The sequence below is a fragment of the Podarcis liolepis genome, assembly GCF_965112155.1.
Source record: "Podarcis liolepis genome assembly, chromosome: 7".
In the NCBI taxonomy this organism is placed as follows: domain Eukaryota; kingdom Metazoa; phylum Chordata; class Lepidosauria; order Squamata; family Lacertidae; genus Podarcis; species Podarcis liolepis.
In genome coordinates this window covers 68,554,866-68,573,431 of record NC_139561.1, presented here as the reverse complement: position 1 = coordinate 68,573,431, position 18,566 = coordinate 68,554,866, and the positions used below count along the sequence as shown (strand labels likewise).

Here is an 18,566-nt window from a genome sequence, read left to right as displayed (position 1 = left end):
TCAGTGATGGCTGCACTCGCTGGCAACTGCTCTCCAGGGTTGCAGACAAGAGTCTTTCTTCTCCAGCCCTACTGGAAGACACCAGGGACTGAGCCTTCTGCCCACATTGCATGTGCTCTATACAACTGAGCTGTAATAAGGGGGAAAGAATTCTAAAACTGGTGGGCTGCAGTGGACAATGCCTCTCTGGGTGCTTTTGCTATTCCGACGTTGTGTGCTTAATGCTAACCAATTCCACTGCTTCTGGTGGAACATAGTGGCTGTTTCTTCCGTCTATAATTAGCCTTAAAAAGAAAGAAAATAAAGTGGTTGTTTTGCTTGGATGTTCCACGATAAATTCACTGGAAACCTTCTCCAACCCTCCCCCCCCCATTCAAATGCAGTTAAACATCTCTAATAGATGCCTCCATTGTCAACATCTATTAGAGATCTCTAATGATATCAGTAGCTCCCTAAGAAACACGCGTTAGGCAGGGGCACCGCATTTCCAAGGCAGCTGAGAGCAATGTGTAAAACTGCTCTCCCCACCAATCCTTAAAGGGTTTTGATGGGCAGCCCCCTCCCTTTAATCTGCAGCCCCGTACGTCGTTCCCGACGTCCAAGAGAGATGTCAGATATCCCCTCCTTTTAAAAAAAAAAGAAGGGGGAAAGAGAGAAAGAAATCACAACCATTAGGAGAGCTTGCAGATTCACGGTTTCTCGTGCTCAGATGCTCAGCAGCAGACCAGGAAGGGAGGGAGGGCAGTGCTGTGTCTGTAACAGTATTTGCAGAAAGACTAGAGGAGATGTCAGACCTTTCTGGCTAGCATAGTTGCTACTGAGAGAGCCCGTCGTTACCTTGGTAGGCAACTCCCCACCTCACCCCCTGGTTAAGTTTTGGTTTTATTTCGATGCGCTTCGCTTATTTCAGCACCACCAGGACGGGACAGCTCCCAGGAAGCCTGTAGTATTCCCCGTCTGCCCGACCTCGGGGTGGGACCCAGAAGCTCCCGGCAGAGATGGAGCCGTCCACCTTTCCCGGTGCTGAACCCTACCCCGATTTCCCCTACAACAGCACCTTTCAAGACTTCGGGTCGACTTCTCTCACGACGTCCAACGCCACGAGTCAGTCCCCGATCAAGAACACGACTTCAATCATCATCGCCATCGCCATCACTGCCCTGTATTCAGTCGTCTGCGTGGTGGGGCTTTTGGGGAACATCCTGGTCATGTACGGCATTGTCAGGTAAGGGCAGGATAGCCGGGATCTAAGGGGCTTATCCCTAGATGCTTCCACGGGAAAGTCCTATGCACGTCTCCCCTTGGGTGGGTGCCCCAAGGAATATAGAGGCAGCGAGGATAGCAAGAGGCTATGCTGTGTATTGTGTAGGATGATCAGTAGAACTGTATGTGGCACTAACTTGGAGAGAAAAGTATGTGCATGTGTGCGGGTCTGGGGAAGAAAGACATCACGTGCATGTTCACTGAACGGTGTGTAATACAATCATAAAGATAAGTGGGCGGAGAGAGAATGTATGGGATAATGCAGATTGTGTCTGGGAGAGAATGTAGCATGTTGCATCAAGTACAGCACACCCTCACCTAAGAAATCCAGATATTTTCGGATTGGCTGAGGACTCTACCTTGCCTCTGCATTAAGCAATATATTACTACTATATGGAAGGGGGCAGAGCAGCAGGATGTTAGAACGTGGGGATTTCTTTCAGCTTCAGGAGACAGTTTTGTCTTGCAGCTCGATCCTAAGCAGGTCAGCTTAGAAGCTGAATTCAGTGGGGCTTGCATACTAAGCATAGGATCGCAGGCTTAATGTGTGCATTTGTGAATGCAAAACAACAAGAGGACCATATGTTATTATGGGGGCTGGGACAGGCAATTCCAGTTCATTGCATGGGACTTTGATTTTATGTATGGGCTCTATGATTCTGTCCATTCTGTGGATGTTATATGTGGGTGCATTTGAGTGGAGGGGAGCATTTCATAACAGGAAATGCATTGCCTTTGTAATCGAGTAGCTTCCAATCCGAGAGACCAGCTGCACAATGAATACTAGTTATATTGATCTGAGTGTTTATGAACTGGGCATGGGGGAACATGATTTAGTTCTTTCACATTGACCACATGTTCCTGCATGCAAGAGTGCCAACTCTGATTTCATTGCAGTGCGAGTATACTGTACATACACAATGTGTGTATCGTGCATGTATAAGCACCTACTTATCTTGAACATGGCATGTTCCTTTAACTCTTGGATTGGTTCATAATAAATGAAATTGGAAGTGTTTTTTCTATGCGTCTTTATGGTTAAATCACTTTGGGATGCTTTAAGGGAAGCGATTCATAAATGAAATGAATAAGCAATGCAGTCTTTTTCTCGTAGGGAGACATTTACAGCAGCAGGTGCCTCTTGTTGAAGTGGCAGGGGTAACCATACTCAGCAGGACTATCCATGAAATCACAATCTTATGTAATAAATTCTGCCACTGGATCAACAGAATGAATTCTGCTCCTTCCTTAAATGCTTACTCTGTGCCATCAAAATGCTTCCTGTCCTGTCTAATAAATATAGGAAACTGTCTTGTACACAAAAGCAAATCATTGCTCCACCCAGCCCAGTATTTTAATTTTGAGTGGAGGTAATTAGGGGAGCACAAGCAATGGTTTTACTCTCATGCTTAGGGTTATGGTGAGAGCTTCGCTCTCAAAATTGTGTTTTGCATTAACTGTTTTCTAGCATCGCTTGTGCTCATATATAGCCTCCTTGAAAGCAAGTTCCTCAGGTGTTAAGGGGTTTGGGCAAACAAGAGAGTGACTCATAGTGGCTTTTTATTTCAAGGTACTTGTTTTGCAACACATGTGCACATCTGCACAGACCCGCATCCCATGAAAATCATGGTTCGTTGGGAGGCTGTTACCATTCACATGTTTGGAGGGGAGGATTGCAGAGAAGAACACTCATTCTAGTGTTCATAGACCAGTTACAGATAGGTAGCCGTGTTGGTCTGCCATAGTCAAAATAAAAAAAAATTCTTCCAGTAGCACCTTAAAGACCAACTGAGTTAGTTCTAGGTATAAGCTTTCGTGTGCATGCACATTTCTTCAGATACACAGTGTTCATAGAGTCATGGAATTGTAGAGTTGGAGGGGACACTGAGGGTTATCTAGTTCAACTCTCTTCAACACTGGAATCTCAGCTAGATAATACATGACAGATGGCCATCCAACCTCTGCTTAAAAAACCTACAAGCAAGGAGAGTCCACCACCTTCCAAGGGAGTCTATTCCACTGCTGAACAACCCTTACCATCAGAAAGTTCTTCCTGAAGCTTGGTCAGAATCTTTTTTCTTGTAACTTGAATCTATTGGTCCTACCCTTTGGAGCAAGAGAAAACAAGCTTGTTCCCTTTTCTATGTAACAGCCCTACAGATATTTAAAGATGGCTATCATAGCTCCTCTCAGTCCCCTCTTTTGCAGGCTAAACATATCCTACTCCTTCAGCCATTCCTCTTAAGGTTTAGTTTGATCATCCTGGTCACCTTCCTCTGCACATGTTCCAGCTTGTTAATGTCCTTCTTAAACTGTGGCACCCAGAACTACACACAGCATTGCAGGTGTGGTCTAACCAAGACAGACTAAAGCAGTACTATTACTTCCTTTGATCTGCATGCTATACCTTTGCTGTTTTTCTATGGTTTTTTTCTGAGTCATGCTTTGTGTAGAATATCCAAGATTGTAGGCAGACGTGATCTGTACTCATGCATACAACAATCTAAAAGAGAGAGAAGAGTCATCCTTAGATTCACATCCTCCCTCTGTATTTGGCAAAAGTGGAAGCTCTGGCAAGGCTACAAGATTCCTGGAGTCAGAAGATTCTAACTTTGCATAACAAGGTCATCAAATTCTGTGGTTAGAAAATGCAAATTCTACTTAGGAAATTAAATTGGGGGGGGGGTGTTGCATATCTGTCCCCTGATTTTCTTCCCCCAAACTCCCAAAATTGCCTGGCAATGTGTGACCAGTGGTGGTTATTGAGGTGAGATAGCAGTGTCAGTGGCACAAGTACAGCAACTTGGAGCCCTTACAAGAGGGGTGGGGAGCTGAAGGGCCAAAGTTCCCCCACTCCTATTTAGGTTTACTGGCTTTCCCATTGCAAGAATGTTGCTTTGGGATGGGACAGAGGTGCAGCTTAAGAACCAGTGGGTGGAAATTGCAGGGATACATATTCTAGCTAGACATTAGGAGACACTTCCTAATGTTAAGAGTTGTTTTGCAGTGAAACAGAAGTGGAGAGTTCTTCTTGACTGGTGGGATTTAAGCAGAAGCTGGACAGTCATCTGTCAGGGATGCTGTGGTTGCAGTCAGGGGAGGCTGGCTCATCAGGGCAAATGGGGCACTGCTCCACCAACCTCAGCCAACCCCCACTTCTTGCCTTCAACAGTCCAAGGGCAACTGTGGCTCAGTGTTGCCCTTGTAGAATTCAGCAGAGAGGAGGATGTGGAGCAGCACTACAGTTGTTTGGCCCTACCTGTCCTTGGCTCTGACTCCATCAGCTGTTGGTCTCCCTGCCTTCAGCACTACCAGTCCCAATGGGCACAAGCCACCACTGGTTGCAGACTGTACTGCAGATCCTGTGTGGAGCAGGGGTTGGACTAGGTGAACTTCATGGGATTTTCTGAACATCTAAATGTCAAGCTGGTCTGCATGGATTTTCTGTAATTCCCATATGACTCTTTGCTCTCCGTGTGAAGGAAGATGTTTCTTTACTGGTTCTGCAAAAAGAAAAAAAGAAAAAAGAGAGAAAACAATTCTCACTTTCTTATGCAGGCAATATGATGCTCATCTACACTCCATGTTTCCTAAAGTAACTAGCACATAAACAGGTGCAAACAGCAATGCGTACAGATGTATAAAAATTCTCATGTAGTAATACTTGAAAAACGATGGTGCAAAAGAATAGAATCACATAACTCTTGGCTCTTTATTGTTGTAAGTATAATATACTTCTTTGGCATATAATTATTCAGACTTTTTTTAATTTTAAAAAAATGAAACAAATTCTGGCAATTGAGGTATAAGTGGGTGCTTGATGTGAGAGGCAGTCTATAAATATATATTTTGAAGTGTGACTACCAGAGCTATACACACAGCATTCCAGAACTCTTTGCATTCTCTACCTTTATTTGAAGACAGAGAAATTCCAGTGAATTTCTCCAGAGGGTGTGGAAATTCTCCAACTGTTCCTTGGGGATGGGGCTCACCATTAGAAGCAGCAGCAGCAGCATCAAAGTTTTAATTGTTTTCTGCTGCAAGTACCAGCAACAGCTTTAGGAATAGAGGAAGCTGCCTACACCACCTGCCCATCTAACTCAGTATTGCCAACACTGAGTGGCAGCCAATCTCAGGGGTTTCAGGCCTTGAAAATTCCCAGCTATGCTGGAGATGCTGAGGATTGAACCTTCTGCATGTAAAGCAGATGCCCAACCACTCAGCTGTGGGCTTGGCAGCACTGCCACCATTTTGCATCCTGCACTATGGCCCAGACCTAGTATTGTTCCAGGGTAGTGCTGGGTGGAACACTTGGTGGAATGGAAGCAACTAACCTCCCTCTTCCCCCACCCCCAATGAATGGCAGAGAGTATTCGGGTTGGGGGGTGGATTTCTGCAAATTGCCTTTCTTTTCCTGGATGAAAGAGCAAATCATGGAAAATTTCTCAGGTGTAGGGTAGGGAAGGGCAAAGTACCCTGTGACAATTTGGTTCTACTCTCATTGAAACCCCTGCTGGAAAAGCTGCACAAGTCGGAAAGCTATGGTTAAGCTGTATATGATGATCAGAACTGGCAAATGTAATCCTGAGCATGTTGAGAATTGTAACAAATCCCCTCCTGCAGAGTCAGCTTTCTCAACAGCAGCAGAATGACAGAGATCCCAGTTGCTGCGGAGGAGCACAAATGATTTCTTTTAACAACCACCAGGGAGACAACCAGAAAGGATTATATATACACTTCAGACATAATATTTTTAATTGAGTTTGAGTTTTGGAGTGCTGCGCACATTTAGAGTTGCCTAGTAACTACGAGAGCTAATTGGGAGCTAGGGATAGTGTCTGGTGGCTTTATCCCATAGGTTCCCTGTTCTTCAACCAGCAATGGGTCATGACTTAAATTGGATCCAGTACCTGGAGTCAGCAATGTGAGGCATCTGCTGAGGCCCACATCCCAGTAGAAGACCAATAGTCAATCCCAAGAGTTCCCTGGCACTCCACCTCCTTGATGTCACTGCCTGTTTATCTGCTCTTTCCAAACATGTGAGCAGTTACCAGAACATAAGAAGCTGCATTATGCTGAATCAAATCATTGGTCCATCGGACTTCCGGGTCAGCGCCATCGGTGAATGGCGGAGTTCCTCCGTTCGGAGGAACGGGCTCCATGGAAACTGGGTCTTCCCGCCGCGGCGAAGGTGGGGACCCGCTAGAAATCCTAGGCGGAGGAAGCCTGGGAACGTGGGGTTCAGCAGGGCACCAGGAGCGCCCCCCTACTCGCAGGGAATCCCATTTAGGGGCTCCGGAGCGAAGTGGGGTGAGAAGCGCGGTGCTGCGAACTGACTGCTACTTTCACAGAGTGAAGCCGCACAGCCATTGCCGGAGAGCGCTGACTTTTTCCTGTGGACAATTGGATTTAAAACAAGTACCCGTGAGTAGAAACGGAAAATTGGATCAAGAAATTTCTTAATTTGGTAACGAAGCGGGAAGGTTCAAAACAGGAAGTCTGCCTTCCGCTTTTTGTATATAGACTAAAGCAAAAACTTTGTAAGCTAAAGCCTGGAAAGCTGTCAAAAAAGTCTAAATTTCCTTCATTTAGAATTACTGAAACCCCCTTGGAAGCAGGAGAAAAGGGGGGGAACTTTGTTCAACCCTAGCAGGAGAGGGAGTGAAGAAGGATAAGTTTCCACCATCTCTAACCTGGGAACGGGGTGTCAGAGACAGAAATTGTTGGAGAGGTTCATTGACTGTCAATGGAATATTTTGACAGATAGCTAAAGAAGAGAAACAAGCTGATTCCAATGTTGCCTTTTGCATTTTAAAGAAACAAAATATCTGAAAAATATCTGAAAAACGAAAGTAATTTTCCTTTGTTGGACTTGCCTAAAAAAAAATGGATACAAATAGAAATTGCCTCCTCTAGAAGGAGCTTGTCAAATTGTTGCTGCAGTACATTTGAGGGCTCAACAAATGTGAGATTAAGACTGTGGGAACAGGCTTTTCTGACCTTGACTAAAGATGAGTTGGAAAGAAGAATGGGTGCTTGCCTTATGCAAGACAAGTGCCCTGCTGGAACAGATGCATGAGAAGATGGACTTGATGAATGAGAAAATGGATCTGACTGTTGCAGTTAATAACTGTGGGCAAATAGGGAATATTGATACAGAAATTATCCAGGGACCAACTCATGAATCTGTACTGACTGGGCAAGTGCAGAAGATAATGGAGGAGGATGCGGTTGCACCCCAAATAATACAAATGGAGAGTCCCGAGGCCCTACAGGAGTATGAGCCGTTGTCATTGAAGATTGAAGTTGGAGTGGGCCAGGGGGCGTCTGGAATTGAGGAAGTTCCCAACGTTGGAGAGACCTTGGAATATGCTTTTAAATACTTTTTGGACTACATTGAGGATTGTGGGGAGTGGGACTGTGGGGAATGGGCGGGTTTGATGAAGGGAGATGGAGACAATTTTGGCTTGGAATCCCCCAGAGGCCTACCCCTCAATGAGAAAGGAAAGAAACTAAGAAAGAGACCAACAAAAGACAAGGAAAAGGGCAAGTATAAACAAGAAGAAGAAGAATTGCAGAAGGGATATGGAAGAGACTTAAGGGCCTCGGACATAAGGCTTCCAGGTTGATGGACTAGATGGAATGGACAGTAAGGACTGACACGATCCGAGACCAGGAAGAAGGGACGTTGGATGAAGATTGGAAGAAAATTTATAAAGAAAATTTTCTATTTGGGGAATTGGCTAAAAATTAATGAATACTAGGGAAAATGTTGGAATGAAACTATATGACTTTAGCAGAAATGATATCAGGAGTAATGTATATTTGATAACTAAGATTCAAGCTTTAAGGTGTTTTAGGGTAAGATAAGGTTAAATTAATTAAGGTAATGTGAATAATAGAATAAGGGGAAAGATGGAAAGGATTGGTTGAGTTAATTATTAGATTAAATTAGGTTAGGATAATTTTTTTAACAAAAATTGAGAAAGATGGAAAGAATTTGCTGAAATAACTAATTAAACTAGAATACAAAAAGGGAGGTGTGAGGAAGTCAATGAAACAAGCAAATGGAAGTTTTAGATATGTAATCTGGGATTTGTGTTGTTTTCTTTTTTTTATCTTTTTGCTTGTATTGTTGTATTGGTTTTTGTGTTTTTTCCTATTTTTTTTTTCCTTGTCTATTACAGTGTTGCTTTTTAATGTTCTTTTTTCCTCTTACAATTCTGGAAACTACTAATAAATATTATTTAAAAAACAAAAAACAAATCATTGGTCCATCAATATCTCTATTGTCTACACTGAGTGGCTCTCCAGGCCTTCAGGCAGGGGACATTCCTAGCTCTACCTGGAGATGCTAGGGATTGAACCTGGGTCATTCTGCAGGCAAAGTAGATGATCTACCACTGAGCTATGACTCTTCTCCTATGTGGAATGAGAGGATAAGCTTCTGCTCTCTCTTCCTCTGGGCAGTGGTATAGATTGATCCTGGAAGGATAAGGCCACCTTAAACTTCTCAAAGAACAGGCGGAATAGAGATGGAAACATAAATTAAGAAGGTTTTGCCCAAGGGAATGCAGCCTTCAACAAGACAAAGCATTCCTCACCCCTGGCCTATAGCAATGAATCCCACAGGTAACTTGTACATTTCTTGGAATTTTTGATTCTGCAAACTTGTCAGACAATAGCACTGATTAACAGTGCCACTTCTAGCAAGTCAAAATCATTGGATTACAATATGTTGACATTTACTTCCCTTTGCAATCTCCACATCATTCACAATTTTCACAGCTCTCTGCCCTGGCATGCCAAGCTTGCTTCTTTCCCAAGTGAAACATTGGCAGCTGCTTAATGCAGGCGTGGGGAAACTTTGGCCCAGAACTACAACTCCCATCAGCCCAAGTAAGCACGGACAATGGCCAGGGTTTATAGGAGTTGTAGTTCAGCAACATCTGGAGGGCCGAAGGTTCCCCACGTCTGGCTTAAGCCTTTCTTTGTAAGGAAGATGCTGATCGTTCCCTGTAAGCAAGATGTGATCCTTTTTGCTGGGCATTTTGTGTGTGTGCATCTTCTGCAGCTCTCGCAGAACATTTTAAAAATGCGGTAATTCCAACAGCACAGACTGTTCTGCAAACACTCTTAGACTCTATAATGGAGCTGCAAGGCCTGCTGTTTTCTTTTAAGTTATTTTCCCAACAGAGAGACATTTTCCTTTTTCACAGTTGCAGCGCATTAAGCTGAAAACTTTCACTGGCAGCCTGGTCAACCAAAGCTTCTGTCATCTCCTGGGAATTACTCTGATGGTCTCTTTGATAAATATAAACAGTAGCCTATGTTTTAAGAGAAAGAGAGAGAAGTGTTCCCACCACTCTATTCTTCAGTGAACAAACACACAGTATTATTTGAAGGGGGTTTATTCCATGGAAACAGGGGGAAAAACAGCTGTCCAAGAGCCTTGATCAGTCAAGGTTCCCAGGTGTCCATTTACCTGCCTTCAGACTTCCATCCAGTTCGGGGAATAGCACTGACTGTCAGCTGTTTCTCTTCCAGAAGCCAGCTAGAATCATCATCTCTTTAAGATATCTGCATAAGTTGGTTTCTTCCCCCACCCTACAAATTCCATCCCTGCACTGAAATTAATGGGACTTTCCAATCAACACGTTTTAGCAGGGGAAATCTGTGAGCCTCTGGAGCCCAGCACAGAACCCAGTTCTTTCTACCTTTAACACAGGGATAAGGAACTGGAGACCCTCCAGAAGTTGCTGGACTACAACTCCCATCATCCCTCGCTGCTGGCCAGGGCTGATGGGAGCTAGAATCCAACAACATCTGTTGAGCCTCACGTTCCCAAACTCTGACTTCTAGGATGGGGTGAAATGTTTTGTTTTGCTTTTTTAAGGACAGGAATTATATAAGTGCCCTGTATCTCGCTTCCTGCTACTTTGCTGATGCCTCTGCTATTTCAGGGTCATTTTCTTCAGTTCTTCCCAAGTGCCAGTTCTATCCTTTGAAATGCCAATTTCACACATTTACAGTCTCAGTGGTTCTAAATTGTGCCAGCTGTTATCTTTTCCCACCCCTTAGGCTAGCTGACTAACGTTTAGCACAGAATGTCTGCGCTTCTGATTTCAAAGCACGTCATAGATAGGATTCTCCTTTTATACATATAGGGAAACTAGGACACAGAGTAGTCAAGCTAGCAGGATGAGTGTGCATGCAGCAGGTGGCAGATCTGGGTTCAAATCCTTGATAAGGCATCAAGCTCACTGGGTGGCCTGTGCAACTTACCAGCTCCCAGTGTTAACCTGGGGATAAAAGGAAATAGGTCTGTAAGTGCTTCCTTGATCATGGGAGAGAAACATCTGGGATATCTCAGAACTACAAATGGGGGGAGAAAATTGATTTTTGCTTGCATTTGAATGGCAAACTACCTCTTTCACACATTTTAAAGCAATATGTGAATGGAAACAAAATGATCATGGGAGAATTAGTGGAAGTGGCATATAAAATGCATTATATTAGGGGAAATCATTTGCAAAAAATAGTACACTGTTATGAGATGGGGAAGAGTGTCCGTCTGGATGATACCCAGTGATCTTCCCAAAACCTGTTAGTGTGTGTGTGTGTGTGTGTGTGTGTGTGTGCGTGCATGCGTGCGTGCGCACGTGTAATATATGAGCAAGCTTGCCAAACCAGTTCCATTGTCTATGTAATGGCTTTTCCTTCTAGTTAAGTACCATGATTATCATACAGCAAGCTCCCTGCCAGCATAGGTTCTACCCCTCCAGGCAAACCATTTCTGGTGATCATTGCAGAAAGGGATAGGGACATAGGAAGTGGCCATATACTGGGTCAGGCCCACCTGGAGTGGGACACTTGTAACCTTGTGCCCAATTCCATGGAGCCCCAAACAGAGGGCAATGGAAGTAAGAAGAGAAACCCTGTGTAAGTGGAAGGAGGCAAGAGAGAGAGAGAGAGAGAGAGAGAGAGAGAGAGAGAGAGAGAGAGAGCTCATTGGTACTAAACATTTAAAGCAGTATCATCCCGCTTTAAACAACCATGGCTTTCCCCAAAGAATTCTGGGAACTGTAGTTTGTTAAGGGTGCTGTTAAAAGGAAACTCTTTTCTACCGCTTCCTGGAAATGCCAAGGATTGAACCAGGGATTTCTTGCATGCAAAACAAGAGTGTGTTGTGCTCACTGGGCCATGGCTCTCCTCCAAGGCATGGCCAAGCTCTTTGCCATGATCTTGCTTCCCACCCACCATCCATGTCAAGCTCACTGGTTGATAGTTACCTGGGTCTTCTCACACACACACCTTTTTTTGGAAGATGGGGACATTTGCTCCCCTCCAGTCTGCAAGGACCTCGCCTGTTCTCCAAGAATTCTCAAAGATCATAGACAAAGGCTGTGAGATTATATCCGCAAGAACTTGCTTCTGAGTAGACTTTCAATGTGTTGCTTTGCATGAGGCCCAACACCTCTTTTCTCCGGTAGCCAGATGCAAAAGAAGACAAGGCTCCGCACTTTAGTTGTATAGAAGAGTGTTCCTGAATCTCCCCTCCTTCCTAAGTCTGTGATTTTAGGCCTGTTTACATGGAAAAGAGCCCCACTGTCTCAGTCTCAGTCAGTTTTATTGCACATAGCCAAAGGCTGCCACAATGTACACAGAATTGTTTGACAATTAAAAGAAAATATACTGAATTGATAAAAAAAGACTTAAAACATTTATATTATTAAAACATTACATACTCTAAACAGAGCTATAAAAGTACCCCAATGTACAAATAAAAACATTAAACAATAAAATTCATAAGCTAAAATCATCACATGGTCACTAATGTTAAAAACAATATCAATTAATACAGTGTGCAATTTATACTCAGAGTTTGGTGACAAAGATAGAGCATACCTGAGGTAGATAGACAGGATCAAATAAATTCATCTCCTTTACAGTTATTGGCTACCTTGGCTATATAATTTGCTTTAATTTTCCTAGCAGCAGTTGCAAAAAGTGCTACCCGCCAGGTCACATACTTATCTGTGTCTGAAAGGAGATATAAGATCATGTCAAGGGGGTTCTGGCCAGGGGACCCTGTCATTATAGGTACCAAAAATCTTTTTCTTGCTTCATTATATAACGGACAGTGCAAGATATAATGCATAAGGTCCTCTACTTCAGACCATCCCCTAATGCAAACACGTTCGTTTTTTGGTATGCCTCTATGTCTCTCATCTCTATAAACAGAGCTTATTGTATTTAGTCGTAGCTCCGTAAAAGCTTTTCAAAGCTGTGCAAAAGTCAATTCATTAAAATAAGATATGTGTTCATTGACCTCTCTAAGTTTAAAATACAATGGGGCGCATGTAGATGTGCACATAGAGTTTAGATCGTTTTTAGTTGCCACTGCCCTTATGGTTCGTTTAAAAATATTTTTCTGTGAATATAAGGGGAGTTCTTTAATCTCAGTCACTGAGAGGTCATATTTGCCCATCAGTTGGGCAGCATGATGTACCCATTTTTTAAAGGGTAATCCATTTGAGAGCTCAATCAGGCATTTTTTTTGGTAGCCTAGTTTTGTCCATCTGTTGAACTCTAAACCAGTAACAGAGAATTCTTTTATCTATTTGGCTCTCTATGCTCAACATGCGAGTTTCCAACCTGACCATGGCAGATTCCACATCTTTGGGTAAACCTAAAGAACTCTTTAAAAATAATTCTGCGGGGGTTCCAGACCAGAGACCTTTGAGGTACCCCAAACCTCTGCACCATATAAAATCTGGGCCATTGTTTTTGCTTTATACACAGATAGAGCTGGGTTGACCAGATTTCCACCTTTACAGGCAGCAAATTTCAGAATGGCTTTTGCTGATTTAAAGGCTTGCAATTTAATATTGGATAGCTGTGTATTCCAAGATGCCGTTTCTGAATAAATCAATCCCAGATATTTAAATGAAGAGCCCCACTGGACTCAGCGAGCCATTGCCAGAGTCTATGTCAAATTTCCTTCCAAGAAGTCTGCATACCAGGGCAGAAAGAGTTTGGTCACAATTATCTATGCCCTGAGGAACTTGATGTTGGACTACTGCAATGGGATCTTCATGGAGCTGCCTTTGAAAATGGCTCAGGTACCGCAGTCAGTTCAGAACACATCTTCTGGTTGTTCCCCGACTCAGCTGCAAACCATTAGAAAGGGTTTGTGAGAAGTCAAGAAAGACCCCCAAAGAAAACCGCTCCCCTCCCACTACCACCCATTCTGTCCAGAGCACCCATATTCACTGATAAATGAAGAATGAAGTGCACATCTATGAAGTGAACTGAGGTTAATGACCAAAACAGTTACCTCTTAGAGGCTGTTCTGGAATCGTTGCTTTCCAGGAAGGCCAAAAAGATGACAAATGTTAGTCTAAGTCTAGGCAGGATGGTACACTAAATGGCAATCCACAAGTCCTCTCGTCCTGCTGTTTTCCTCCAGGGAAAATGGCTCTTTAGCACTCAATCAGAGCAAATGGCAATTTGGGGTTTCTCCAGTTTGACATTTGCTCCAATTTAGCACTAAAGAGTGGGTTTTTCCCTGGGACAGGAGATGGGCAAGCAGGAAACTGCTCAGATCCCTGCTCCCTAGGCATGGACAAGTGGGAGTATGGATGAGCCCTAAGCCCTGTGTTTAGGTATGCACAGCACAACCCACAGGATAGGGAAAGTTTAGCCAGCACAGCTGAATTTTACATTTTAGCCTGTCCCAATTCTCTTTATTCACCTTTCCAATCTTCCTTCTTTCCTCCTTTTCTTCTTTTACTATCACACTTAGAACGTAGCAACCACATCGCAAGGTCGTTCTGGCTTGGCTTTGGCTGAGAACGAAATCAGCAGTGACTCACCAGAGGAAAATAAAACCCACCCTATAAAATGCTGCCTCTATTGAGGCTGTAAACAACCTTGCCTGCTTGGTGGTTGAGCACTTATTCACCTTCTCTCTGGTCTAGCTCCCAAAGGGGACTAACATCCAGGGCCAGAGTTTTATTAGGAAAGATTAATCTTGCAGGTACTATGTATGGCACAGTGGCCAGGTGCAATGGGAGTCTGCCTTTATTTACCAAGGTTACAGGTTTGTGTTTTACTGCTTCTCAAAAGATATGGCTCTTCTAAGCACATCAGGTTTATGTACTGTAACAAAGGGGCAGTCAACCTATGGCCCTCAGTCACTTTTTATGTGGCCCTCGTAACAACAGCCCTCTAGAAGTGACTGGGTCAGACCTCCCCCACCCCAGTAGTTTGGTAATTGTGGAGGAAAAGGAGAGAGAGAGAGAGAGAGAGAGAGAGAGAGAGAGAGAGAGAGAGATGGGGTATGGGGAAAAAAGAGAAAAGCAGGTGGCCCATCAGTTTTGGTTTTTCTCATTTTCTCATTTTTCCACTCATAAGTTCAGTTCTCCAGATTTTCACACCAGTTTGTTGTTGTTGTTGTTGCTGTTATAATTAAAAGACTTCATGAGAATTCTTCAGCAGTTTTATGCAAACATCTCCCTTTTTTGTAAGCAATTTGGTCTAATATTCATATTTATGTGAAGTGTTTTCCTCTAAACTAATGTATTTTGGTGCACATTTTACCTTAGAATATGCATTTTGTATACATTATTTGGCTGATATACTGCACCGCAAAATTCAGGCAGCGTGGGTTGCAAATAATGGCTATGTTTGGGTTTGTGTGTTGTTTAGGAAAGTATCAATTAGGCAGGCCCACCTTCAAATGAGAATGGAACTGGACTTCTCCCACACACCACTTGCTTTGGCTCTCCACATGGCCAGTATACCTCCTTCAGCAGATTTCCTCTGATGGAATGTTTGTAGCTTGTTTTCTTTATCTTCGAGATAAACATGACATCAGAAGGAGGCCTTTTAAAGATGGGCTTGTGCGATCTTCTGGATGCATCACTAGGGATGGGAAAATCCATGATCAAATGTGGCTTCTTGAAATGGGCTTGGCAAAATGGCAATACCTTTTATTCTTCAGATCCATATCTGTAAAATGGGGTTATCAATAATTTGCCTCACTGAATAGAGTGCAGATGAAAACCACTTGGAATACTAAAGTTATGCTGCAGAAAAAACTGTTCTCAGTAACACCAAGATGGGAGCCAGAGTGGTATAGTGGTTAAAGTGTCACAGTAGGAGCTGGGAGGTCAGAAGTCGAATTTCCACTTGGCCATAAAGCTCACCTTGGACCAGTCTCTGACTCAGCCTAACCAACCTCACAGGATTTTTGTGAGGATAAAATCAGGGAGAACCATGTATGCCATCTTGAGCTTTTTGGAGCAAAAGTCGACTACAAATGGAATGTTAAATAGATTTAAAAGTGATGTAATTAAATTGTTATGGCTAGTTTACCTAAAGATGTTTTAACTGTTTTCAGATGTTTTCGAAGGCTTTTAAATGTGTTTGCCATCCTGGGTTCCTTCAGCAGGAAGGTTGGGCTATAAATTCCATTAAAAATCTCCAGAGACTGTTAATTCAGGCTGACAGACTTCCAACCATGTGGTTCAGTATGAAAATAATGGCTAGTCTCTTAGAAGGTTAATGAATTTGCCAAGCTGCCTTATTCAGCATCAGACCATGGGATTACCTCTTGTTACTCTGAGTATTGTTACTCAGAGTATTGTTTACTCTGACTGGCAGCAACTCTTTGAGCTCTCAGCCAGAGGCCTTTCATTTCCCCTGCTACCCAATCCTTTTACGATGCCAGACAATGAAGGTGGTGTCTTCCTTCTGCATGCAACGGATGTGTTCTACTGCTTTTGGATGCCTATTCCGTCACCTTTGTGGTTTGTAAACATGCCACAAAGTTGGAGAATGTGGGCAGAAGTCTTTACATCTGCCTAGATAGTAGTGGAAGGAACTATAGAGACTGTGGCAATCACACTGGGAAACTACAGAGTGGAACTACTGCGTCTTTCACTGTGTTTCTCTATGAAGCTCTGAAATCTATACCATCAAAGATAATCAACCATGCTATTGTTCCTATAATCATTTCCCCCAGGTCACACTTGCGCCGTACTTTTCAAGTGCTTAACAGCCATAGCTTCCCCCAAAGGACTCTGGGAACTGTAGTTTGTTAAGGCTGTTGAGAGTTGTCAGGAGCTCCAACTCGCCTCACAGGGTTACAAGTTCTAGATTCCCCTGGGAAGAAGGACCAGTTGTTAAAGAACTCTGGAAATCGTAGCTCTGTGCGGGGAATAGGGGTCTCCTAACCACTCTCAGCACCCTTTAAGGTAAAGGTAAAGGTAAAGGTACCCCTGCCCGTACGGGCCAGACTTGACAGACTCTAGGGTTGTGCGCTCATCTCACTCTAGAGGCCGGGAGCCGGCGCTGTCCGCAGACACTTCCAGGTCACGTGGCCAGCGTGACGAAGCTGCTCTGGCGAACCAGCACCACAGCAACACACGGAACGCCGTTTACCTTCCCGCTATAAAGCGGTACCTATTTATCTACTTGCACTTAAGAGTGCTTTCGAACTGCTAGGTGGGCAGGAGCTGGGACCGAACGACGGGAGCTCACCCCGCCGCGGGGATTCAAACCGCTGACCATGCGATCGGCAAGTCGCCACCCGCGTCCCTAACAAACTACAATTCCCAGGATTTAACAGGCCATGCCTGTTAAAGTGGTATAAGAGTCCTTTAAATGTATGGTGTGGATGTGGCCCTAGGATTTGCGAAGAGAGACCAATCAAATGTCACTGTTCTTGCCAAGGTTGTGGACTTCCTGCCCTGATTCACTCCATGAATATATAAACACGTATCAGAGTTTGAAGTGAGTTCCTATCCCAATATTGTTTATTATTTAAGTTTTATCCTCCAGTACATTTCAGTGCCTTTCATGTGCATCTCATATATCTGTGGAAGGAGAGAAAGCAAAGAATATGGTATTGACAGCAGAATTCATCTGGAACCTCAGGTTTTATTTTTGAAACGGCTCATTTCTAGCCCTTATGATGAATGATGCTTTTTGAAACCACGGAAGCCAGAGAGCTTCAGTGTCGTGCATGCCTCCTTGCCCTTCCTCATTACCAGCAAAACCGGAATAAATTATGCAAAATAAACATAAAATATGCAAATGTGCATATTTCCCCACTGCACATTTGCAGACCATTTCTTTCTGCACGGCACCACAATGCATTTACCAAACTCCAACAGGTATAAGACGGCTTCCTATTACCACAAGAACCTCAGGGTGAAAATCTGCCATTGTTAAAGCTTCTATAAGACTCACGCAGCTGAGAGAGGTCACTGGCTTTTATTTACCAGCCCTACTATTTACCAGTTCTCCAAATGGAGAACTTACAGAAGCTGCCTTGAGGGACCCAGCACATATCACTCTCAACACTGCTCTAGTCAGGGTGGCCCATCCCATTAAGCCACCTGAAGCAAAATGGGAAGGTGTTGACCTGCACTCCTACCAAAACCTCACTTCCCAGGGTTGTGCAGCTGCAGGGGGGGGGGGGGCTTTTAAATTCCAGCAAGATCTGGCGAGAGCCCCACGAGATCTTTGCAGGGCTCTCTTGAGATTTCACCAGAACCTGGGAGCCACCACTGGTTCTCCTCACTTGCCTGGTGATGGGGGATCCCACAGTGATGCCCCTGGGATTTTGCCACCTGAGGCAGCTGCCTCAGTCCCCAGGCTGGTCCAGGCTCTAGCCTAAGGTGACCTTTGGCATGCACAAAAATATGTGACAAGTCATACCGTTGGCTGCGAGTCCCAGAATGTACAGTACTATTTGATGGCTTGCTAGCTGTACCAGTTTAAGACACTTGCTACATTTGGAAGGACAGACTGAGTTCTTTCAGAGCCTATTTGACTGGGCAATGTATTCATATATTTGTGTAAGCTGCTCAAAGGCTAGATAAATATTATTATTACTAGCCCCAGCTGACAGCGTTACTTGTGTTCTGTGTATATATAAATGGTCTTATTTGTCAAGCCACATCTGCCGTGGTCCTCAGAGTCCACTGAGGAAGACCAAGGCTGAAATGCAGTTGGGTTTTCTGATGCTTTGTGAGCTGTAGTTGTTCCCACTGCTGATGTTGTGTCAGTGTAGACTGTTCATTTTTGAATTACTTTGCTGTAAAAATAAGTAGATATTCAGTGCTTGCGTTTAAGTGCCCTTAGATCCCATAAAATTGTTGGCTGTTTGCAGTATGGTAGCGCTGCAGAGAGCTGGCTGGGGAGACCATGCATTAAAAAGGGACTCAAAAATAACTTAAACAAGGTTTTAATAACAAAAACAAAAACTCCATTTACACTAAATACATCAA

At 43.8% G+C, this 18,566-nt stretch overlaps 1 protein-coding gene and 1 long non-coding RNA gene across 2 annotated transcripts in view; one reads left to right on the top strand and one right to left on the bottom strand.

The window, feature by feature from the left end:
- LOC310710925 overlaps positions 1–1,138 on the bottom strand; it is a 32,327-nt gene extending 31,189 nt beyond the window's left edge. The window contains exon 1 of the long non-coding RNA XR_014528309.1: positions 1,058–1,138. This is a non-coding gene — a long non-coding RNA (uncharacterized lncRNA). The remainder of the gene's footprint in view (positions 1–1,057) is intronic.
- Positions 658–18,566, top strand: part of OPRD1 (opioid receptor delta 1) — a 43,874-nt gene continuing 25,965 nt past the window's right edge. Inside the window, exon 1 of the mRNA XM_083512213.1 lies at positions 658–1,225. Coding sequence (XP_083368339.1) covers positions 999–1,225 — 227 coding nt within the window. The 5' untranslated portion in view covers positions 658–998. The remainder of the gene's footprint in view (positions 1,226–18,566) is intronic.